Here is a 26,980-nt window from a genome sequence, read left to right on the forward strand (position 1 = left end):
GCAAAGCGCTTCCGTTTATTGCTTCATTGAAAAATTTTGTATACCTACACATATTTAGACAAATTGTTAGTTAGTGAACTTCAAATTCACTAAAAAAAAAATTACAAAAAAACAACCGACTTCAAAAACACTTTTCCAGAACAATAGATATAATATGCACTAAAAAGTATAAAAATAATTGACTATTTTTATACAATATAATTAATTAATCTAATTCTAGTTACGATTATTGTAACTTTTGGAGTCAGTGTCATCCAAGATAGGTTTGTAACTACATACATAGTTATAGGTGAGATGTGCTTGAGTCGTGAGGAGGCGAGAGGCGAGAGCGGGTCGAGGCGCAAGGTCACCGATTAATTCAAAATTCAAATATTTTTATTCAAAATAGGATTTAAAATCACTTATTGAACGTCAAAATCTACCACCCATTCAAAAGAGACTGCCTCAGACCTGAGAAGAATGGGTGCAAGAAACTCAGCGGGTTTTTTTTTAATAACTTCCAAATTAAAACAGCTAGAAATACGTGAGTTTTTTTATTTTATAGAGCTCGGCAAGACGATGTTCGCGCAGTTATTAACTGCACTCAATGATTTTTTGCCATTTATCAAGAAAGTTAGTCTTAGTAGCTGACGATTTGATTAGAAGTGACATAATTTACGATTACATAATCGGGGCGACCACTTGCAAATAAATTCTTTTATATACAGTTACATTTGAAAGCAATATCAATTTCTCACAGCACTTCCAATCTCGTTAAATATAAGTTATTTCAATAAAATTTTATGACACATAAAAAATTGCATATATTTCACAATGACGTGTGAGATAGCGTTATTTGTCGATTTAGTTAAAATGATACGATGGCAGCATTTACTGTGTCTATTTTGTGTAAGAATATTGTATTTTATAACATTATTTGACTAGTTTGGTTCTAGAACAAATGATAATTTTAGAATGTTAGCTTCAATTTTAGGATTAATGTAGATGAAATAATGGGGAATACAACAAGGAGTGCATTTTACGATGAGGTCAGAGAATTGTTTAACAGATTCAGATTAAGAGTAACAATATGGGAGGTTATTAAAGGGAAGGGTTAATACGATTTGAAACGTAATTCAATCAACAATTATTAAGTGTGTATCAATAATATTGTATTATTATAAAGAAGCACACATCTTATTAGGGAGCGAATGTCGTGACATGAAAATCTCCCAATTGGGACACATTTTGACAGTAAGTCAAATAACAGAGTTTAACAGTGATAAGCACATTTTATCTGTGCCATCGTTGTCATATCACTTCAATGTGTCAATATGGTGCATGGAACACCTTTCGGGTTGTTTTGTGAATAATTACAGCGAATCCGTATTATAACAATATCATTAGTGTGGAATCATCAAATTCGACGCTGAATGGACGTATCAAGACCAATTTAGTATTGTTTGGATTAAGAATAAAGATTCCCTTTATTTTAAGTACAACCCTATTTAAAAAAAATCATATACATATTAGTATATAATATTATTTATACCTCGGACCTGAGAGAACGGGCACAGAAAATAGGTGTCTATGTCTATTGACCCAGAAATATTGTTTAGGGAAATTCAAATACCAATATATATATATAGTAAAGTAGGATTTATAACTAATTGAACGGCAAAATCTATCTAGGTTAGACCAAAGGGATTTGAAACAAAGGTGATTTGAAAAAGTGCCGATTTCTGGGAACTTGAAATCGTTATTATGTTGGCAACGTCGCTTTTCCATCACTTCCCTCCGCAGGCTGAGGTGTCAATTCGCGTCGGTGGCGTAAATTTCGCGGTTGTGGAGTTCTGTGTGACATGTGGCATAAATCATGAATAGTAAGTATTTAAGGTTTTTTTACGATACCTTTATTTTATATGATTCTTACAATTGATTTCTGTGTATTTGCTTCTTGATTGTGGATAAAATAAAAATTGGGAGGTTTGAAACTGAGGGGATTTGGAACAGGCTGTTTCATCTTTTCTAGTTTTCAATTTTATATCAGACAGTAGTCAATAAATAACGGGCATAACATTTTTTTTTCCTTTATTTTATTTATTTATTTTGTTTTAGAATGCCCACGGATTATAAAAGAAATAATGCCAAAGATATTGTGAGTCACGAAATATATGATCTCCCAGCAGAAGAAGTAACTTTGCGACAGAAATGTTTCCGTGACGCGGCTTCGAGTTACCTGAACAAAGATTGTTTCGTACCTGAAAATTTTTATTTTTAATAAATACCTACAAATTATATTCTACAGTCCTTAATACTTCTCATAAATCATATTTATTATTTATTTAAGCACTCCTCGACCCCTGCTGCAACTTACCTCTGTATGAGGGGAGTTGAAACAAGTTGACCTGTTATTAAGTCGATTTTTCACCTCAAAATTGAACACTTACAATTTCTTAATGATAGTCATTCCGAAGTTTAAAGAATGACCAATCGATTGGTGTTAATATCATATGATTTCTGTCTATAGTAATTGGTTTACGAAATATAATATGAAAATTGTTTGAACTCCCCACGGTCTCCCCTATATGGAAGACCTAAAACATGTAATTCGTGTCAAGACGACATCCGCCACTATAGACATTACTTTTAATTTCAATAACTTTTTATTTGTATTTGCTTGTATTGTTCTAAAGTTTTTAGAGAGTTTTATAAGACAAAAGAGCCATAATTATTTGTGTAACTACGGATCGAAAACGGTTTAATTACTTATTTAATTAACTTTAAATAGTAAAAGAGAAGCCATCTCATCTTATTTGTAGAAACAATCAAAATAAATATGAGTTGTGGACAGCTGTAGTCAACTCACTTAGTCTATGCATAACGTTTAAAGCACTCGCGTTTTTTGGTGGGCTTTGTTTAAAAATGCCTTCGTGTGTATTGAGATATTTAAATAGTTCTCTAAACATAATTGAGAGGAAGAAGTTACATTTCACAAGAAAGTTCAACATTAATCGCGATGTATGTACATTACGATGAATGAAACGTCGTAAGCGACATAAAATTCGTAGCGCTTACGTTGTTATTGTCGCGAAGAATTATACCACAAAACAACTTTCTAGTGCTGCATGTTTTAATAATTTAATTAGATGTAACTTATATTTTAGCGAAATTTAGTTTTAATTCGTACTAAAACGGGGCAAAACTTTTGTTTAACCTCAATTAATTCGAATAAAAACTAATTCTCTAATACAAAATCGTGATTCTATTTAATTATTTTTTTTTTAAATTTCTATAGAATTCTATAGAAGAATAAAGTTTTAGTTTACTCAGCTGGAGTAGAGTCCCAAATATTCGTTGTTCAGGGGAGAATGTTGCGCGTAGTACTTTTCCTTCCTAAGTCTGTTAAATAATATATTGAATAGTAATATTACCTTTACAGATATTTTTCAGAGCAATAGAAAGCAAAACAAAACTAAATGCACGTGGTAAGTAGCTATACTTATAGAAATTACTCTACCTACCGTCAAAGAATTTGTATTAGTACAAGTACGGAAGTCTCACTCCACAAAATCAATTAAAGAAAACAAAGAAATAGTAACTCTTGCGGTCATACAATAAGGTGTAATTCAGATCGCACAGCGCTACTAACATACATTTATATTCACCTAAAAGTTGCCTCTCTTTCTATCGCGTGACTCTTCTGAGAACATTAGGGTTTACTACTTTTCCTAAAATACGATTACAATTTAAAATTTAGAAAGCTTATTCAAATGGGCCATCAGCTGCAATGTAGTTTTTAAACGTTGAGGCCAGTTATCAATAGAAGCACGCACTCTTTCCATGGGAAAATTCTTCACTTCAAATCGTACCGATTGTTTAAGGGACTCCAAATTATAATGGCGTTTAGGGCAAGCCGTAAGTACTCTCCTAAACTGACCATATATCATAATCCAGCGGATTAAGATCGGGACTAGACGACGGCCGGCCTTCAGCTCTGATGAAGTCCGAAACGTTCGTTTCCAACCAAGACTGCGTAGACCGAACTTTATCACCCAGCGCCGAGTCTTGCTAGAAGGACCATTCTTGGTTATTGTACATGGTGTTGTTAAGGGGCTTCACTACCTTCTCAAGAATGGTATCCTCATACACTTGTGCCGATGTTTTGATACTTTTTTCACAAAAGTATGCTCAGTCACTCCTTCATAGCTAATATCCCACCAAACCATCATTGAAGTCGGATAGTGCCCACGTTCCACTCTGTCGACTAATTGGGATGCTTCCTTAGAGCTTTGAGCATAAATAAGGTCATTTTGTTTGTTAAAATGTTGCTCAATTGTAAACTATTTCTCATCCCTAAACAAAATTTTTTTATGACCTCCCTTTGCCTACCACTTCAGTAGTTGTTTAGATTTTACCACCCTGTATCTTTTTTAAATTTTCAGTTAAGAAATGACCAGTACGTCTCTTATAGGCTGCAAGTCCTAAGTCATCTTATAAAATACGCGACATGGTTCTATCTTCATCTCCCGAGATAAAATCTTTTGCTTTCGGACTGGTGTTAAGTGATCACCGCCGCCCACATTCTCTTGCAACACAAAAACAAAAAAGCGCGCTTTTTTGAAGGTACTCATGTCGTATCGTCCCGGAAACACCGCACAAGGAAGCTCATATCACAGCTTTGTAGTACGAGGAAGAAAGCTCCTTGAAAATCGCACTGTGGAGGACCGCCACACATCCAGAAGGTGGGGATGATATCCTAACTTGTGGCGTGTCGTGCAAAGATGGAATTCGGCGGCAGGAATCAAGTTAGACAGCTCTTCGGAATACTCCCCGTGATAAATGCGGTAGAAGGCACACAATGAAGCGACGTCTCTACGCAACGCCAAGTGATCCAGCCGTTCACAGATCACTGGGTTGCCGACAATTCGAGCTGCTCTGCGTTGCACGCAGTCAAATGGATCGAGCTGATACTGGGGTGCGCCAGACCAGAGATGACAGCAACACTCTATGTGTGGCCGGACCTGCGCCTTGCCGAGCACTAGAATGTGGGCCCCCATGAAGTATTGCCGTGCTCTATTAATGACGCCCAGCTTCTTCGAAGCCAATTTGGCTTTGCCCTCCAGATGGCCTCGGAATTGGTAATCGCTCGAGATTTCGAGACCCAGTATTCCGATACTAGGCGAGGCTTTAAGGGAAGTGTTGTCGAAGAGCGGTGATACGGCAAATTTGGTTTTTTTAGTGGTAAACGCGCAAACTTGAATCTTCTCGGGGTTAAATTGGACAAGGTTCAACTTACCCCATTCCGCGACCTTCACGAGAGATGACTCGATAGAAGACACAAGTTTCTCCCGGCAATGGTCGACGATTTCCCGAGAGAGACCTGCATGGCCCGTGTATACGGCATCACCAGTGCTGTCGTCTGCATAGATTGCTATAGCAAGCAATGTATGTTGGAGGTGTCCAACATATCATTGATATGCAGAAGAAACAGCGTGGGAGATAGCACACAGCCTTGGGGTACTCCAGCATTCACGGGCTTGGGATTCGAGCAATAACCGTCGACAACAACCTGTATGCTGCGCCCAGTGAGGAAGCTGGAGGTCCACTTGCATAAACTCTCGGGAAGCCCAAATGATGGAAGTTTTGCGAGAAGCGCCTTGTGCCATACACGATCAAAGGCCTTCGCTATAACCAGGCTAACTGCCAGGCCTTCCCCCTTGCTTTCAATAGCCGCCGCCCATCTATGAGTTAGGTATACCAGAAGATCGCCAGTCGGCCGACCATGGCGAAAGCTGTACTGTCGGTCGTTGATCAACTGGTGACCCTCAAAGTATACCAAGAGCTGGCGGTTAATTATGCTCTCCATGATTTTCTTTTTGCCTTATGTATTATATAGATAATATTCGGTTGTTATTTTAACATTTAAGAGACTCGTTCTGTAAATTATGTCTAAAATTACAATTATTTTGTTTTACATTGTCCTAATATTAATACACATAATATTATAAACTCTGCGACATATTGTTGTGCTTCATTTAAGCATTTCTGTTCGTTTTGTAATCTATTATGAGCAAAGATATTAATTACGATTTTTATGTTTTTATTTTTTTATTTTGATAGATTATGGTTTTATTTTATCAAGTAAGTTGGTTAAATATATTATATAAAATTTTGCTTTACGAGTCTAATTTTTAATATGTTACGAAACAAGACTAGGCTTTACCTAGTTCCTTATCTATCTCTTACCCTATTGAGATATTTTTGTAATTTAAATTAATTCGAAACGTTTGAGAATTCCTGCCATCGCATCGACGTTATAATATAGAAGACTCATAGTACTTATATATTCACAATGCAAATAATTGGGTTTGGGTTACTGAATGTTTATTGGTCAGGTAACAATCACAATATACAATCGTAATTGGTAAGGTAATGTAAAGATCTATTTCCTAGGGTGGTTTCCGCATTCGTGTTATTTTGGTCGTCTATACTATAGACTCTATACGATAAAAGGTTGATGATTTCTGCTGATTACATGTTGATGAAAAGAAAAATTGAAGAAGAAAAATAAAAATAATTTTACATTCTTGAATTTTTTCAATATAATTTATCTAAAATTAAAATCTTCGACTTAGCGGGCAGCAGTTACAGAAACTTGAAGTCATTTTGTTGCGCGGCGCGTGTGTATGTATGTGCTTTAAATATGTAGCTTTGATCTGTGTGACAGAAGTGATAAATGGTGGTCTAACCTACATAAATATTTTTTTGCCCTAACCTAACGGGGGTGTTTCTTGTAATCGAGTATATTGAAAAATGGTTTAAATATTGTTCTTTAATTTTATTTTGGTGTGAGCTGATGGACTTGTTGTTACCAATGCTCTAAATTAATAAAACAATCTGTGTGACAGTGACATGTGTTGAGCACACGTGTCACTGTGGCACATGGCGCCGCTCCAAGATCACTAGAAGTTCGATCTATAGTAATGTATAAAATACTTTGGTAATTTTTACTCCGACTAATCGCGCTCTCTAAGTGGACTCCAGCTGACTATATAAAATAGAGGAGACAATTTGTAAAGCGTAGAGACATATTATGTTATGTTGTTTATAAATACTTGATCAGTACATTTAAAAAGTTTTTCAGTAAATTTATAGCCTAATTCTGTCTAAACAATAATATCTTTAAACACTAATTTTATTTTATTTTCTAGGTCTTGAAAACAGTAAGTTTAATAAGCAGTTACCGAAATACCTAACGAATTCAATTCCTATAAACAACGCTTATTAATGTTTCCAGTAATTTTTCATTTGAGTAGCTTATAAAGGCTTCATTAATTGTAACTTGTTAAACTGCTTTAGTGGTTGGTGTTTATCTCGTTGTTCAAGTAAAAGGGAGTGGTACAAGACCACGTGAGATGTCACTTATGCCGACTTAGCTTAAAATGTACCATTAGTGGTCCAAGGCATGAAGGAATTTTTGCTTTATAATTACTTAGAAATTCTTTTCCAACGATACTTTAAGATTTTTAATTAATAAACACTGAAATAAAGAATTGGTAATAACCTCTACAACTCTTCCAAAATACTGCCAATAAAAATTCCTACTACATATTTACTATGTGTCCATCACTATATATTATAATAGTGACATTACCTATTATGGAGAGATATACAAAGTGATGCTTATTAAATTAACGGTTTTATTTAGACTACCAGCCAAGATCTACAAAATGTACAACGGATCGTGTAATTCCAAGTAAGTTTTTAATTTTACTTTATTCAACTTATTTAACCCTAGCTAAATAACTACTAAGAGTAAAACTTCCATTAGATATTACTAATATAAGAATCTTGGATAGATTATCAGATTCATTGATTATCTTGAAAGTAGGATAGGACCTTTGATTGCTGCAAGGGGATTCAGGTAGTAGGTAATGTTCAATTTACTTCAAGAACTTAGAACATACTTTCACATCCCTGTGAGTAGGTAAGTCTCGCTGTGGCCTCTGGTATGTCAAATGTCTACGGGCAGCACTTATTGAAATGACTCGTTTGCAGGCGGCAAATGAACTGCGAACTTATATCATTTGAAAGAAGAACCGCTATTGAAATGTCCACACCAGTCTCAGTCATTCAATTATTCCTTTTCCCGTATGCTCCATGTATATCGAGAACTCTATAAAACGAAAGAAAAGGAAATCAAAGAAATGTACCAAGCTAGAAGCACAATATGAATAAAGAAATATATGAATAGCTCAAGCCACTAAAAAAAGGTAAAAGGCCAGGTCCCGATGGGATAACCAATGAAGTCATTAAATTAGATGGTGCAGCCTTTTTGCGTCTGACATTCTCAAACGTTCTAACATATGAAATTGTCATTGCACAACCAATGGAACAAGCCTGATTTCATTTTGGCTTTAGTACGATTGACCATATACATGCATTGGAACAAATTATCAAAAAATATAAAGAATATGAAAAACCTCTGTATATATAGGTTTCATCGACTATTCCAAAGCATTCGATAGCATAAGCCACAGCTCTATATGGAAGTCACTAAGCAGTTTAAACATCAACTTATATATATTATACCGTAAACATATTTACAATGTCCGACTAGAATCGAAAGGATATTCATTGAAAGAAGAGTGAGGCAGAGTGGGGTGACCCCTTGTCACCTGAGTTGTTTATTGCTATTGCTGTGTTAGAAAATATATTACAAATTATAAACTGGAAAGCCAAAGGATTAAAATTTAACAACCGTTATTTATATCATCTATATTATCTTAAATTGAAATGGCATTAGGGCGGTAACGTAATTCGTTATAAAGACAGCAGGTGAACAATAAGAACCGCGGGGTGGAATAGAAGGGCAATATGAAAACGACGAGTTAACTTGCCGAAAAGAAGGTAGCGGGCTATACTGGCAGATATAAATTATTGGCAGAAACAGAGACGCGTGGAAAAAGTTAGAGGAGGCCTTCACCCAAGGAGGGGTACTTAACATAAAACATTCTCATATAGTATATAAGTAACACGTACTAACAGATAGATATTAAGTAAAACATTGATTAATACTAAGTCTAAGACACATCTCAAATATTATATAATATATTAAGGAAATGAAATAAAAAGGCCTTATTATTATTAGCCTCCGTGTCTTACTCGTTTCATCTCACTGTTAAATATTTTATTTTATTTATTAGGAAAACCAACAGCTTTAAAAACTTAAATGATACTTAAGATAATTACAGAGAGCCAATTATAGATTTACACAAATAGTGCTAGAGTAGAAAATTAAATCTGACAACGTGAGCATATACAATTCGAAAATTACAATTTACGTGATTATTAAAGTTAAAGTTATCATAACAGAAAGGAGTCAATTACAAACATACAAGTGAAGCTAATATAAAGCGTATAATTATTAAGACTATGTAGGGTTATTAGTAAAGAATTTGTTGGTTAAGGTACGTCTTGTAGTCTTTTTTTTTAATGAAAATAGGGAGGAGACAAGAAAAGGAGACGAGCAGGATATACGAGGAGTAGTTCAGCTGATGGTAATTGATACGCTCAGCCCATTACAATGCAGTGTCATTCAGGATTCTTGAAAGATGTTAAGTCCCATTTTCCCAGTAATTTAATTAGCTATGACGCCCTTCAGACCGAAACAGATTAATATTTACACATTACTGCTTCACGCCAGAAATAGGCGCCGTTGTGGTACCCATAGTCTAGCTGGCATCCTGTACAAAAGAGCCTCTCACTGGTAAAAGTACTACAAACTACTAAAACTATCTACGCTTGAACAGAACAGATCTAGATTATTATCTCTATTTAGCAGATTGTTAAAGTTATTACTTGCTCGCCAAGTAAAAGTAGGTATTTATTTTAGACATAGTTTAGGTGAGTGTGGGGAAGTCTTAGTAAATCATGCTGTCGCAGTAATCAAATAAGTCAGGGATATTGAACTGAAGCTTAGCAAGAAGCTCTGGACATTCGATTAGCTCTTGGGCTACTTTTAGAAGGAAAGTAATATGGGCTCTTTCACGACGATTCTTTAAAGGCAGGAGATGATGTTTACTGCAAAGATTGAGGTAGTCATCTGAGCGGAATGTGACTTTCACACGACAACAAAGATGTTTGAAGAATTCTCTTTGAATATTTCCGATGCGGTTAACATACTTCAAGTAAGATCGGCTCCAAACCTTGGAATAAATAAAGCTGTTGGATATTATCCTGACAAAAATAATGTTATGCACTGTTTACTTTCCAATATTGTATAAAATAATTACGATTCTTTTTAAATTGTTTACAGAAGACATGCCTTCTGGTAAGATATTAATTTTATGTTTGCTTTTTGGATCTATCTATCTTCCAATTCTAATGGCTATGAAATATATTAATTAATATATCATAGTATATAAGCAGAGCAAGTTCGCCCATTTTACTGGTATTTATGCAGCTTATAAACTGTAAAGTAGATCCTGTACACGAAGCCACAACCTGAGAGTTGAACAAAGCATCCAAGATTTTATGACGATACGTCACTCGAACGGCTAGCTCAGTTGGGAGAGCACTGGCACGGAACGGGAGAGGTCGGGGGTTCGAGTCCCACATCGTTCATAAAATTTTGTTTTCATTTTATTTGTGTTTAGTTTTCTTCGGACCATAGCACCAAAATCATTCAGATTTGAAAACTTTGAATCCATTCAATAATTTTATTGCGTGTTCAGAAGAGTGAGATATTTGGCAAAAAATAATATAATATTATGTTATAAACACTGATACCTTGTCAAAACTGTTAAAAGTATGGAATTATTTTTGTAATACATATACATTTATTTCAACAGATATTGATGATGATGTTGGTAAGATCTTTTTTTGCACACCGTTGCTTGTTTTTTTGGTAATTGATAATTTTATGAAGCTGCCTCATAAAGTTTGACAGTTTTTGGTAACTGAAGTGTTGTGTTGAAATATAAATAATATAAATGTATGGACTCTTTCAACATTTTGAAACCATTCCCATTATTTTCAGCCTTATCTAGTTGTATTGATGTTCAATTATTCTTATAAATATGATATTCTTACGTATTTTAATTTATTCTCATTAGATTTCTATCATCATTTACAGTCGACGATCGTGGGCCATGTTACTAACATAATATATATTTAGTTAAAGCAAAAATTGAAGTAATAATTTTGATAATACTAACAAGTAAAATTTGTAATTTTAGAACTTTTTCCTATAGATTAAGTAGCCTAAATAAACTAACAGGTCAGTCTGAAATTAGAACAATGTGTAAATGTAAGTCCAAGGGAACATCAATCACTAATTCTATAATTGAGTTACTAAAATAAGAAAATAATAAGATGACTAAGCACTCTTTTATTACTCGCTAAAGACTTTCGACTAAACACAACATACTATATTATCATGAAACTACCTTGTTTTAGTTTAAGGTACAGCTCTTAGATCTTGGTGACAGTATTCCAACAGTAAACGGTTAAAAGAAACCGTTCTAATAATAGTATGTTTATTTTAACAGGATATCGCGATACAAGTAAGATACTTTTATTAATTTTAGAGCGAGTATTTGGGAATATATTTTAAATTTTTATGCATTTAATATTCACATAATCTTAGGCGTTTTTACATTAAAATATATAGCGATATTTACTCTGTAACAAAAAAATAGATGGCAAATTCCTAAATCTTCTTTTGAATAGAGGATGTATATCAAAGAAGGTATCAAAAAATTTCATTGTGTTATATTATATTTTAGATGAATTTCTTTGTGTGCGAGTCAGAGTCCCATTTGTTTTTTTAATTAGTTTTGGACTGAAGGCAAGCCGTCATAAGTGAATATTTTGAGGCCACATTTCTTTTTAAAACAGTACACCAATCAATTTTAGTTGATAAGTAATGAAACTAATACACCAGTACAAAAAGTAAAGTAAATGTATTATTATTTCCCAGCTCATGAGGAAAATTTACCCAAAGGTAAAGTATGTTTGTTATAAATAATGTACAGAAATTAAAAGCCCTACTGTTTTTGCATATAATTATATAACGATTAAACAAATTTCTAATATTTTATTTTAGATCCTAATAAATGAAAAAAATAAATGTTCTGTTTAATAAAGTTAAAAAAATTACACATTAAAAAAAGTTAACGCTGGAGCAGTAGGCTCAATATATTTGCGAAAGTTAGTCTCATCATAAGTGCGAAAGAATTAGATATTGAAAATTACCTATCCCCTCCATTAATTAACGGTATCAGGAATTGGAATAATTTAAGTTGAAACTGATAACCTTATTAAATATCTATCAAATATTAAATATATATTGCGAATAGAAGAGGAATGAAAGACGATAAGTATCTTTTAATTTTTCAATAGCATTCGACTTAAAATATTTAATATTCTTAATCATAACGGAACTGCATAAATTATCATCGTAGTTGTACTTTTTATGAAGTCACTACCTACTTCTTTTCTTGATAATCATATATTAATATAACCGGAATAGGTTCTCCAGAGTCTAAATACTCAAGGAATACCCCATGGAATAACTTTCTTGACATTCCAAATTTTATTTACATATTTTTATTTACTCATTTGTTGCATTGTTTGTGAATATATCTTATATGGATGAAACATCTATGTGGAAATAGTTGCTTTCTTATAATTTACCCAATTTTCTAAATTTGTCCAATTTATAATTTAATTGTTGCTTTAATAAAATATATTATACTTATTCCAACAGATGACAACACAAGTAAGAAACATTTTATACATTTATGATAGTCGATTGTTTTGAAAGTTTATATATTATTGTTAAATTTTATTTTAAGAATTTATCTTGAAAATTATTATAATATGTAATGTAAGGTAATTGGGCCTTTCTTTTGTAATAGGATTAGGTAGGTATAGTACAAAAATATTTAACATAGCAGGCGGCACCGCAACAAAAAAATCTCAATAAATATTCCAATTGGTACTAATATGCAAGTACGGTTAACTGAATATTAAAACACTAGTAAGACTGCAATTTATGTCACACATTAATAACCATTCAATAATCATCAATAGTTCGAAAACCTATTACACCCCCTTCAATTAAATAAAAATTCCGAGAAAAAATGAGCACGTTAGAAATGGTACATGAGGCTGATATAGAAGAACAATATAATATTACGCGGATAAATGTAATAAAAGCACAAACTAAATAGTTGAATGTATATGAAAACGACAAATTAGACAAACAACAACAGATGGGGTACAATAGAGCAAATTCTGCCACAATTCATCCATCGAGAGCAAATACAGGTGATATTGAAGTTGCAGCAACAGATAATGCTTAATTGCTAACAAATTAAAAATATACTGTCAAGTCGCAGAAGCTAGAAAAAATTTCAAGAATGATCAATGTTAGATTCATCTTTCATTCCACGCACCCGAAGGATTTTCAAATTGAAATGTACTAAATAATATAATATTAAATGTAGGATTATTTTGCAGCTCAAGAGAAAGATATACCTAAAGGTAAGTATTTAGGCGAACATATGACAGTAGCAGACAAATACGAATTTGAGTTCAAATTATTTATCTAATGATCATAATTCTCTTTAGATAGCGGTTCTTATGAAAGATTTGGTATTTTTTATTTTTAAGATATGTTTTTCTCCTTGACATTTTGTTAAGACTTAGAGCTAGGAAACATAATATAACTAATCATCATAGTGATAACTTATGGTCTGACAAACTAACAAGTATATTTCTTAAATCTTTTATTAATTAAAACAAACCAATAACTCTTCTATTGATTGCTGAGTCTTCAATATATATAGGTAAATTACGTTCGAGACGCTTTTGTGTGGACGTGCACGGTCAGGGCATAAATAAGTAAACCAATACTTTTATATTTTTTTATAATTTCTATAGCCAGGTACTTAATATGGAATAATGATATTAAAATAGTGAGTTTTAATATTAAACAAAATTACTTCAACTCCAGATATTTCACACTTATCCTAATCCTTACTTTCATTCGATGAATCATTTGAGTTGAATTTAATTTGATCTGATATTATATCTAAAACCACATCCGTGCCTTGTAATTTCTAATAGATTTACAATAATAACAGACCTCACCCCAATTGTAATGTTTATAAATATTATTATTATTGATTTGTCATTCACCATTGAGTTTCGATTGTCAACATAATATTTTCTTCTTCAAAATGTAACGGAGCTCCTTTTTCTGACTTTACAAGGAAATTTTAATTTAAATTTTAGAATTCATGTAATTATACAAACTACAAATAATATCACTACAAATGCCGGAAGGTCTCGAAAGTAATTTACCTGTACATATTATATTAATATTGTAAGGTTACGTCATAAAATATAAATGCATTTTTATTTGTAGGCAACATAAATTATGACCCGACTAATAACTACTAATAATACATTTCATATATCTTATTATTAATTAAAATAAGCCAACAACAACGGTGTTAACCTAATTATAACTACTAAAGGTCTCACTTGATGGTAAGATCGACGGTTACATAAATTATACTTAATTATTACTTTTCCTCAGATGAGGGTAGTACACCAACAAAATATGGTAAGCAAGGTGCACATAAAGTAAACTTAGTTGTGATAAAACACGAACTTAATTTGGCATTGGTCGGTCTAAGCCTAAGCTCAACATAGTTTCAGCTGTCAAATAGCTACTTACTAAAAACGAAGCCAAAGATTATGCTAAGCCTACACTCAGCTTAGTTGTACGTAAGTAAAGTCTGAGCAAATTCTAAGTGCGCTCTATAGATCTCAGTCTTAAGGCCCGTAAATATAGATCACAGTTGATGGTATGATTGAGTTACAAAAACAATACTAAATTACAATTTTTCCCTCAGATGAGAACAGTACACAAACTAATGGAAAGCAAGGTACAATTATAAAGTACTCAACCCTTAAATATATGGTAAGATTGACAATTACAAAAATAATAATTACTTTTTTTTCCGTAGATGAGAGTAGTGCAGAGGCTAATGTTAAGCCAGGTACATAATATAATGTATTAAATATAGATTGTATTAACCGTAATCCATCATTAAATATGATACATATGACTTGAGTGCAGCCCGACACGCAGTATTGCATGCCTGAAGCTCGTAGGTATGTTCTACTAGGACCTACAAATCAATTCGATATTATATAAAGCAATTTCGAAACAGGTTCAATTTTTTAAAATCTAGTTTTGATGAGAAAATCCTAATATAATAGTAATAAAATACCCATAATAATGTATTCTAAGTGTGTATGTATCTCTGACTGATCGCACTTCCTTAGTCTACTCGAGCCGAGTTAACCCTAATGAGCGTTATATACATGGACGTTACAGCCCAGTCTTATTCAGTATTCAGAAGTTTTCACTTCTGCCTCAGTTAAATTAGTTAAAATATTTATTAAGTTACTTATCAATAACTTATTATTTTTCAGTTTCCGTTCCTAATAACTACATTACTGTCAAACCGAGGAAGGCTCCAGATCATTACATCGATGACTCATAGATTAAAATAATTATCAATATATTTTTAATTTACTTCCTTATACATACTTGCTGTATGTTATAATAACAATCCCGAAGACTATAAGTAGTGTTTGTATTTGTTTTTGTTTTCCTTTTTATCTGTATAGCTACATAATATTATGACACATGTCACGCGGAGGATATCGCCTGCTGCAGATAGTAATCAAATATGACATGATATACTCATGTTATTAAAGTATATTATTATCGAAGCACAGAGTAGTTGCATGCTATTTGTAATGCTTCCGACACGATCATGCATCAAATAGTTGACACTTACAACGATTTGTTAATACTTACTGATATTACATATTCGAGAGCTAGTTCAAGTGCAAAGTCAATAAATTACTTTGGAGTTTGTATAATATCTACTAGCCACAAGCATATTTTCATGACCTAGTTATATGCACAAAATCGGATACAATATTTTTTATGACAAGGTGATGTTCAATGAAACAAAGGAATGGCAAAGGTACACCCTTACAGCCAAATGTGAAGATTACAAGCGTAATCGAAAATTACATTAAAAAAATATTTTTAAAAATTTTAACATGGAAATATTATGTATGTGATAAAATAAGTACCACGTTTTACCAACCTAATGTTTCTATTATACCTACTATGAACCTAGATTTAGTTGTCTGTGGCAGCAAAAAAACTGTGCTTTTTTGGCGACATTAAAGTAAAGTAAAAAATGCTTTTCTAGACCACAGAGTATCACTTTACACTTTTTTTTTTACTTTATACTTTTTCAAAGACTCAATCAAGTATGTACTTATATTAGTGATCGTGGCTGTTTAAATGACAGATAATAAGTAGAGGAGTAGAAACGAAACTTAGACTTGTGGACAACATTCGGCTGTATTAAAGAAGGCGTCTCAATTAATTTAACTATCAAAAGTTTAATATACAGATAAAGATTTGCAGTTGAGTTTGTTATAATGTGGACATACCTGATGTGGAGTTGGTGTCGGCCGCTGTGTCGGTCCTGGTGGTATGTAGGTGGGTCTCTGAGGGGCGAGGGTTGGTCGTTGAGGAGGGAGAGTGGGGCGCGGCTGGGGCTGTGGTGTTGGCTGCTGAATGAAAAGGTCTTATATTAGGTTTTGAGAGGTTACACTAAATTACTACACTAATTGTTTGGATATCAATGATATGCTGTAAATCAGCGGCATTCATTGTTATGCAGTCGACAGCACAGGGCATTCATGGCAGTGCCAACCGTCCGTGTAACGACCATAAATTTTGGTATGTCTTGTTCAAATCTCATCATCTGGCTCCATGTACAGGAACTAATCTAGGATTGACAAATTCTTCGTGTACATTGTGACCTAGACCGGTTGAATGAACAATGTGATGTTCAGTACCATGGTCGTCGTATTCACATTGTCTGCTGTTCATAATACTATATTATCTATATATTATATAAAAATGAATTGCTGTTCGTTAGTCTCGCTAAATTTCGAGAACGGCTGGACCGATTTGGCTAATTTTGGCCTTGAATTATTTGTGGAAGTCCAGAGAAGGCTTAAAAGGTGAATCAATAGGAAAATACTGCTAAATTAAATAAATACAAATTTGTTTTCCTTTGATGTGTCCATACATAATATCTATGAGAGAATTTATTGACGCACGGTTTGACAGTTCTGCTGTGAAACAATTTCATTACGACAGTAGGGTGCATATTTTACGAAGTAATTTTTGATGTTATGATATATTATTGACAAATTCATATAAAGACATTATTTTATTTATTATATACAGAACAACGTCTGTCGGGTCAGCTAGTTATTATATAAAGTAATCGTTAGTGTCACTTAACACCCTTCTTTTTCAGCTAACATAATGTCAATAGTTTCGTTCCTCGTTTCATAAAATGTTTCGTTTTTACCTCTTTTTTAGTTCTGCCTACTTTATTCATTTCCGGACTCTTTATGATATTGTTGGGAAATTGACTTGAGATATAGGCGCGGGTTCGAGTCCCGCATCGTCCATAAGTTTTGGTACAAATTAAATTTCTTTAATTAACCGTAGAAGTCAGGGATATCACTTAAAAATAACTGTTACGCTATACAAAGTCTCGAAATGAGCCGGCGAAACTTTAAGGAGGGTGTACGCACTTTTTGAAGGTACCCATGTCGTATCGTCCCGGAAACACCGCACAAGGAAGCTCATTCCACAGCTTTATAGTAGGTGGAAGAAAGCTCCTTGAAAACTGCACTGTGGAGGACCGCCATACATCCAGGGATGATATCCTAACGTTTGAGGTATTTGGGTACATCACTGAATCAATTATAATTAAAATAAATTGTAAGATGACGAAACGGTAAATATTAATTTACAAAATCGGTGATCACTTTATTTCCACTTCATATGATTATTAAACTCAACCCTTTTCTAAAGTGGTGATAAATGCTAAAATATATTTATTTATCATTTTAATTAATTAAATTAAGGTATACATATTTTTTAATATTTAAAATAAATATTTTTTGATATATGTTTGTTCGAAATTTTTAAAGAAAAATTAATTAAATTACTGTTTTTGGAAATTAATTTTTCTTGAAATAATTTTTACAAATATTTTTATTAAATTATATATTTTTTTTTTAATATTGACGGGAAACTTTGAAATATTTTTTAAACTTTTTTCGTTGAAGTTTCACTTCTATTATGTGTCCCAGCACACATTTAATTTCATTTACCTATTTGGTTCTTGAACAATCATTAGATAATATTTGTTTCACTTCAGACGTATGGTCTAAGGCACATTCGTTTTGTTAGCTGCAGACAAAGTCGTGTGTTATACTTAGTAACCTGAGGTAAGCAGCCAAGACTATCGATATCTATCCCAATACTAACACAATAGGTCTCGTTATTAATTCCCTATTGTGCTTGAAACAATCGGTTGCCTTGTGCTCGGTGCGTGAGATGTGTCTCTCATTCAATTTGTTTTTATCTGTTTGTAGGAAGCTCATATGTGGAAGGTTGAAAATTATATTATTATGAATTCAAATTCAAATATTTTTATTCAAAATATAAATTAAATCACTTATTGAACGTCAAAAACTACCACCCATTCAAAATAGACTGCCTCAGACCTGAGAAGAACAGGCGCAGGAAAATCAGCCGGCTTTTTTTAAAAGATGGATAACAATGTAATAGGTATCATAAAATAAACATTTATAATTAAATAGCCTAAGGGCGGTTGCTCCATTCCCAGTCTGTGGCATCTGAAAAATATTAATGTTATAGTAACCTGTCCCACACAAACGTATACAACAATTCTTTTAAATTTCCTGACACATTTATTTTGTACATATTCTGGGATCATGTTGTAAAAGCATATATATTATATCGGCCAATAAAAGACTTACTAACTCGACTTAACCGAGTAGTAATTTAATTTAATTTAATGATGATGATCAATAATTGAAGTATTGAATGAGACTATCACTTGGCTTTGTAACACGTATATTATTTTCTTTGTTTAACGCGAGTGTTACACATTTAAATATAACACGTTTTAAAGGATTAAAACGCGTGTAATTTTAACTTTGTTTTTAATTAATAATAATTATTATTAATTGTTTATAATATGGTACCTATGTACCTATGTACGTACATACGCAATACATTTATATATTTATATATTATGGTGTTGGTAACGGTAACAGTGTCGCCAGTTGTATGGTTTTGTTCTATCACAGAAAATAGCCGAAAAGAAGTTGTAACTTCAAACTTAAGTCATTAACTGCCTTTCATGATATTAAATATTATTGTACCGGTAACTTAGCAACTCCAGGCAACTTTTTGAGATTTATTTTTGTAAAATAAATCTTGTTGGCTTCTTGAGAACCGCTGCATAAGCTAAGGAGCTCCGAACATGTAGATAGAGTATTTCTGTTTCACATATTAAGTATTGCACAAAGTTCACCAGTGGGAGGCTCCTTAGATAATGGGTACCGCAAAGGCGCGTTGTCCTGTCGTGAAGTAGTAATGTGTACCTAATCATTATTGTGTTTCAGTCTGAAGGGCGCCGTAGCTAGTGAAATTACTGGGCAAATGAGACTTAACATCTTATGTCTCAAGGTGACGAGCGCAAATGTTATGTATTGCTGGTCAAAATTTTTGGGTTTTTCAAGAACCCTGAGCGGCACTGCATTGTAATGGGTAGGGCGTATCAAATACCATCAGCTTAACGTCCTGCTACTACCGTGCAGAAGGCGTGCGCTACTATAACTATATTAGTATACAATGAAATACATACTCTGTTCACTTGATTTATGGTAGGGAAAGGTATTTTCGGTCGATCATAGTTATAACCCTTCACTGGAGGAAGGTACTCATCGCCAGCTGACGTCACCAAGTTGAAGAGTGACACCATCAGAATCGGTAGAAGCATCTGAAAAAAAATTGCGATGTTTAAAAAACAAATAGTTGTGTTGATTCTATTTAAGAAAGAAATTAAGTTTTTTTACATTTTAGCACTAGTTGAGCTCCTAGATTTTTGCGAATGATATAATTTTACACAATTTATCTTGCCCCAAGCTAGGCATAGCCTGTTACTATGGGTACAAGACAACGAATTAATACAATATTTAATACAATATTCGTATTTAAACATACATAAATACAAATAAACATCCATGACTCGGAAACAAACATCCATATTCATCATATAAATGTTTGCATTTACCGGGATTCGAACCCGGGATCTCTAGCTCAGTGGGCAGGGTTATAAACACTGGGCTATATGGGTCTTCATTAATAATGAGTCTTTTTTAATGAAAATAAGTAGATCAAGTCTTTCACCTGATTGATACACAGCATAATATCACTTATATCCGCTGTTACAAGTAATATCGAAAAACACAAAATTATGAGCGGGTGGAACTAATAAGTTTGTACTTAAAAATTCAGGTAAAAATTTACTAACAAAGGGTCATTAATTAACCCCGTGTAACAATTTCTCATTGAGAACAATACGTAATGATATATTATTAAGGTTCGCTCACTTATAATTATTAAAACGAAGCATCTGATAGATTTCTGTGAGGTGGCCAAGGTTCATCAATCATTATTATCGACATTAAAAATGTATTGAGGTTCGATCGCCCCGTAAGCGCCCCGTCCACATACAAAGAACGACGCTGAACAATTATTGCAATATAAACTGGCTTTGGGTTTGTATTCCAGTACGAGTATTATAAGTTGACGACAAGAGCACCTATTATAAGGTAACAACACCATATTACCTGCAAGTAATTATTAACTTTTTCCTACAAGTAATGATGACCACAGTTAGTTACCACAGACTTATTATATACTAGCGTATACATGACCTGACAGTCTCATAATAATAAGTCAATGTGTGCGTTTGCTAGTTGAATAAGATCAAAACTATTAAGAAGGTACCAGATACCAAACGTAGCTGATTGTTTACGACTTGACCATCAAAATCGGTTACATAACAATAGACTCGCTTACCGTGTCTATCTTGCTGTATCTCCGTTAGAGATATTCTTGTCTCTGTCACGCGTTGTTTCTCTATGTGGTAGTTTATTGTAAGTTTATGTTTGTTGTATGTAGATCTGACCTAACAAAATATTATTATGGATACAATATACCTTATTAATGTGCCCATATCTCTGTCAACGCCAGTACAACGTACTTTTGTTATCAGTTTAATTTTTTTTTATATCTAAAAGACGATCACACCTGTACATATAGAGAATACTAATCGCGATTCTGTCTGTACTCTGAGGAATGTTGAGAACAATGCGCAGATCGATAGTGCAAGGACAAGACAATCGCGAGCCCGCGCTTAGTACGCAGAGGTCACGCCGGTGAAGCGACACTTCCCGCGGTGCATAAGTGGATGGGAAACTCAGTATTTTATTTATTTATTGTAAAGGCCAACAGCATAAATGTTACAAATGAGTCGTAAAATTAATGTACATATAACAGCCAATTACACGTCTCTCTATATAAACAAATATCAACTAAAGAATATTCAAACTTAATTTACTTTAACATAATAATAATATGTTTCGTTTAAAAACATTATAAGAACCATATTATGTGTATGAATACGAATGTAATATAATATATCTATTATTATATTATGTTATGTATTCATTAATATTTTATATTTTTACTGTGATTATGAATGTCGACATTCGAAAAAACTTCTGTATAATTCTTACAAATTCTATTAATGGGAGATTTTTTATCGTTCATAGTGTAAAATGACAGTGAAAAAGAGGCGTATTTCTCGTTCGTTTTAGTAGTCGTCGTAGTTTATTAACTAATATACTACCAGCAAGTAATATTGAGGTGTCCAGTTGATTATTTATTATATTAAATAAGAACATTGTATATAGTAACGTGCGTCTGTCTGCTAGTGAAATTATATTATGATGTATGCAGCCATCTCTATAGTTGGAAAATTTTTCATGACGAAAGTTAAGGTGCTAGTTAAGGTGCCTAATAAATGTAGCTTGCATCTTTTCTATTTTTTCTATATACGTATATATATATATATATATATTACATAAAGGAGCGATCAGAAATAACTAGCGTACTCTAAGACACTACGCACGTATGCATATTAAACAGATTTGATACATGCAAGGTCATTTAATGTTTACAGATACGTATCACAAAACCAAAGTTCTGTAACGCTTTGATCGCAACGTAATCTATATCCTCAGACAGTTAGCTTACTGTCAAAAATCATTTACTGAAATTAAATTGTTTTTATAATACTCAGATAGATTATTAACAATTATTTGTAATTCATCGCAGTCATTTTGATTGTTTACTTTGTAAAATATTTTTTATCATCTGCGTATAAAAGGCGGTTGCTTGTATTAAAATATCTGTATATATAACACATATGTATGCGTTATAAAGCAATGGTCCCAAGTGAGATCCCTGTGGAATACCCGATGGAACTTTTCTCAAAATCCAATCTGTATCCCCCTACTATCACTTCCTGAGATCGATTAGACAGGTATGATTTAATCCATCTTAACAGATCCCCATGTATACCTAGACTTTCTAGTTTGGCTAGTAAGATGATGTGATCTACACGATCGAAGACTTTTCGAAATCGGTGTAGACCTTATCAACTTGACTACCCTTTTCCATATTCTTAAGGACAAACTGTATAATATATGTTTAAGTTGTTAATGTTGTTTAATATGTTTAAGAAAACCGTGCTGTGAATGACTTACTCCATTCATAACTGTGGGATAAATTTGATCATAAATAAATTTTTCAAAAATTTTACTAAATATATTAAGCTTTGAGATAGATCTATAATTATCAATTTTAGATTTCGGTTTTTATATATGTAGTATTCTGACTGCTGTCATCTTGGTTGGCTGTTGCTATTTATCGAAAGAATCACTTGCTCAATAAATATCTAAAATATAGATATCTATGATTGTCTGCACTACAAGTTAAAAATCCACTCTCATTGTTTTTCCCAAAATAGCCATAAGAAAGATAACTAGACTAAATCCGTCAGAGGAATAATAACCGTTGACTCTCATTAGCCCCCGGTTCGGTTCGCACACGCCACGTAGGGGAGACCGAGGGCAGTTGAAACAATTTTCATATTTTGTTTCATATACCAAATACTATTAACAGAAATCTTATGATATTAGTGCCAATCGATAGGTTATGCTTTACACTTGCGAATGACTAACATAAAGAAATTGTAAGCTTTCGTATTGAGGTGAAAAAAAAACTTAACCGTTGTTACGGTAAACAAGTTGACCTATTGGTCAACTTGTTTCAACTACCCTCATGCCGAGTCGGTAAAGATGAAACAGGGGTCGAGGAGAGTTGAAACATATGATTTTTGAGAAGTATTAAGGACTGTAGAATATAATTTGGAGGTATTTATTAAAATTAAACTTTTCAAGTAAGTGTATTTCACACTTTGTTCAGGTAACTCGATGTCGCGTCGTGGACACTTTTCTGTCGCAAAGTTACTTCTTCTATAGTTCATTTATTTCGCGACATACTTCTGTCAGTCTTTCTCCTATAATCAGTAGTTCTTAAACAAAATTAACAAATTAAGTCATCAAAAAATCTTTTTTTTGTGCCTCTTATTGACTATTGTCTGATAGAAAATTGAAAACGAAGAGAGTTGAAATAGCCTGTTTCAATTAACCTCCTCATTAAGATAATCATTAACCTCCCAATTTTTATTTAATCCTCATTAAAAAGTAAATACACAGAAATCAATTGTAACAATCATAAATAATAAATCTTCAGCTAACGAAGCTTTCGAAACAAATTCTTGTTTGTTTCTCTATCTTTTACGTTTTATCGAGTTTCAAATCACAACGATTCTAAATAAGTTTCACTCCAAAAACTTACGAATGTCGCAAACGTCAGAAAATTTCTGAAAACTTTTACTTAATATTTATTACAAAAGTAGTGCCTAATAAATAAACAAATACACTTGGAGATTTAAAAAAAATAGTACATACTGAGCAATTTGAAACAATTTTTTTAAAACCATTTCAAAGCCTTTCCATTATAACGGTTAAAAATTGTTTCAATTGATTTCTATCTTACAAAAGTATCGCGATACGTTTACCCCCACATAAGAAGTTATCACTTCAAAAATAATTCACACGTCCTCACACAGATGAGTCCGAGTTTATTTGATTTGACAACTATCCGCATTCACCGCAGTATTTTATAATATTATATTCAATATACACACAGACATGTCAGACATGATAATAGTATGTGAATTAGGGCGTGTAACTGCACGGACTTACACCATGTTTGATCTCTATACATAATTTACGGTATTATTTTCATCTAAAGATTGTAATTAAAGATGTTACTTATGTTTTTGGCGCGTCTGGGAAAACTACCACTGAGAACATTCACGACGCACGCACACACCGTCACCCCCTGACGGTAGCTGGTCAATTAGATCATACTTTAGCAACCCAGTACCACGCCTGTTGTAACTCATATGTCTATTGAAACACAGCCAATGGATGAGAATTAAATAAACTTCAAAATTTAATTTCAATTTAAATACAAGTTTTAATTTTAATGTAGTTGTGTTGTGTTCCTCAACAATTCCACGGACAACTGGGGTAATACTGACGTACTAAAGAACACCTGTCATTCTTGTAACACGGCCCTTGTAACGTGGCCAGTTGTAAGTTGTAGGCAACTGTGTTAGTCTGTCCTTTGCATTTGTAGCGATAACACGCATTTGAGTGCTGGATTTTATTATAATGTATTTTGAGATACTGTTTTAAATATGTATAATTGAATTATATTTTATCGATTAACCTGGTGAGATTATATGAATGTTAATGTGCCCACTGTCTGTGTGACACACTCACTGACTGTAATTTCGTTGGAAAGGCTTCTTCGGTTTGAAGTACACCTCAGTGTAAATGAACTGGTTTATGTGTTTTTTCCAAGCCTCTATTTTACTTTTCACTTAGCACTCAGGGAAATGCCTGCTGACGATTGAACAAATCAGGAGGAACAATTTATTTATGAGAGAGTGGCGAGTCGAGCAAGTCGTTCACATTTGATACAACAAGGTAGAAAAGGAAAGCGAATCTATTGTTACTGTAACCGATTTTGATTGAGTTAGCTCCATAGTTTTTTGTATATTAAACAAGCTATTATAGTTAGGTCTGCTGTACGCCAGTATACTGTGTCTATTACTATACACCTTTTCTACCTTGTATTTCACTCGCCCTGCCCATTACAATGCAGGGCCCAACACCTCAACTACGCTCGTCACTGAGACATGGGATGATTCCCATCTGACCGGCATTCTGTACCAAGCAGCCTTCAACAAGTAAAATTGTCAAATAACAACTGACAATTGAAAATTTAAAAAAATATTTTCTAGAAATGTTTATAAACATCACAATTATTTTCTTTCTGGAAGTTTTAACTTCAAAAAGGTAACGCCTTGTTCTGTGCGCATAGCAAAATGTTATAAAAGAGCATTGGCTATGATTATATGAACTTTGTCACAATATTATATTTGATATTACAATTTTCGTAACTATCTCTTACTTTTGAATAATACACATATTAATAGTTGCACTCTACTGGTGACAGAGTTAGAAGGATCATCAGACAATCTATTTCAATAAAATGATAGACGTTTTCATTTTTTCCCGCATCACGGAAAAACTCCTGCAGGATAGATTTCAATTAAGTCTTCAAGTTTTATTCCTCAGACACTTGCCCTTATAATAAATAAAATATTCTGAAATCATCATTAATATAAAGCTATTAAGTTTTAAGAAACAATGATTTTTATAAGCACTGAGCGTCAAGTGTGTACGCGGACGATGTCGCGGTTATCAGCTAGTAATATATGAACAGGAATGTTTTTTCTACAGAGTAAATAAGTGAGCGAGCTATAAAAGTGCGCGGTTTCAGTTTCGACACATAAGACTAGCTTCAACGCTAGTTCCGGCTTCGGCAGAAAATGCAGCGACCGTTTAGCGACGTCTATACTACGAGAATGTGTTCGTGGATTTATTGTTAACATTATGATGCGAGAAGTGTTATATTTGTTTATTAAAGGTATACAAAAAGAATAATATAGCCACAGATAGTAAATCAACTTCTGTACACTGTGCTATGGTATAGGACTATAACAGACGAACAAAATGTGCAACAGAGAAGAACTGTATAAGCACTGTAAAACTTATCTGAGTGTTAGCTTAACATGTTTGATTTCGTTTTTACAGTCATTAAGATAATGCAGTCCAATACAAAAGTCAAGTTCGGGTTTTATCATACTTAGCTAATATAAGTTTTACGTAGTAAAAGTCGGAGCAAAGTGTAAGTTCGCTCTATACATTGTAGAGTAGGTTGGTTGGTTAACCTTCAGAGATGCCTATTGTATGTTCGTGAAGTTATGATCCAAGAAGTGTTAAATTTTTTTATTATAGGGATATACTTACAATATACTAGCGTAGCCAGAACGTGCGAGAGACACGAACGTCGGTAACGGAGATACAGCGACGTAGAAAAGGAAGATAATCTATTGTAACCGATTTTGATTGATTGATTCGTAAACACATTAGCTCCTTAGTATAGCTAACATCTAGCTAACACACAGATTGTCAAATCATATGGCCGCACATACTTTTTCTCCTTTATTTTTTAGCATTCCTTTAAGACCAGTAATAACAAAAGAAATAATTTATTTTTCACATATTTCCATAATTGTTATTTCGTTTAACACCTTGTAATCACGGATCAGTAATTCATACTTTCACCTGCCAAATAGTTTATATTTTGCTTCTTTCAGTTATAACTTCCAGTCGTTTATATTTTTAGCTGGCGCCATATAAATACTGCAAGTCG

General features: G+C 33.2%; 2 protein-coding genes across 5 annotated transcripts in view; one reads left to right on the forward strand and one right to left on the reverse strand.

The window, feature by feature from the left end:
• Positions 1-26,980, reverse strand: part of LOC126976094 (uncharacterized histidine-rich protein DDB_G0274557-like) — a 61,166-nt gene that overhangs the window by 5,811 nt on the left and 28,375 nt on the right. Inside the window, exons 3-4 of one of the 2 annotated variants that reach the window (XM_050824288.1) lie at positions 19,857-19,991; positions 16,543-16,662 (exon numbers count right to left, since the gene is read on the reverse strand). In XM_050824288.1, the coding sequence (XP_050680245.1) occupies positions 16,543-16,662; positions 19,857-19,991 (255 nt within the window). Of the gene's footprint in view, positions 1-16,542; positions 16,666-19,856; positions 19,992-26,980 lie in introns of both variants that reach the window. The other variant, XM_050824287.1, reaches the window with a different exon arrangement.
• On the forward strand, positions 527-15,665 carry LOC126976097 (uncharacterized). 3 transcript variants are annotated; one of them, XM_050824292.1, is made up of 12 exons: positions 527-888; positions 962-1,028; positions 3,422-3,467; positions 7,691-7,738; positions 10,301-10,315; positions 10,836-10,853; positions 11,535-11,549; positions 11,966-11,989; positions 13,510-13,533; positions 14,913-14,945; positions 15,027-15,059; positions 15,499-15,665. In XM_050824292.1, exons 2-12 carry the CDS (start codon positions 993-995, stop codon positions 15,567-15,569), a joined length of 363 nt encoding a protein of 120 aa, XP_050680249.1. In that variant the 5' UTR covers positions 527-888; positions 962-992; the 3' UTR covers positions 15,570-15,665. The 3 variants fall into 3 exon arrangements, 2 of the variants coding, with proteins under 2 accessions (XP_050680249.1, XP_050680247.1); XM_050824290.1 differs by lacking the exon at positions 962-1,028 and having other exon boundaries at positions 534-888; XR_007731828.1 differs by lacking the exons at positions 527-888; positions 962-1,028; positions 3,422-3,467; ... (3 more) ...; positions 11,535-11,549; positions 11,966-11,989 and adding exons at positions 12,753-12,766; positions 14,594-14,620.

This window comes from Leptidea sinapis, chromosome 39, assembly GCF_905404315.1.
Source record: "Leptidea sinapis chromosome 39, ilLepSina1.1, whole genome shotgun sequence".
In the NCBI taxonomy this organism is placed as follows: Eukaryota; Metazoa; Arthropoda; class Insecta; order Lepidoptera; family Pieridae; genus Leptidea; species Leptidea sinapis.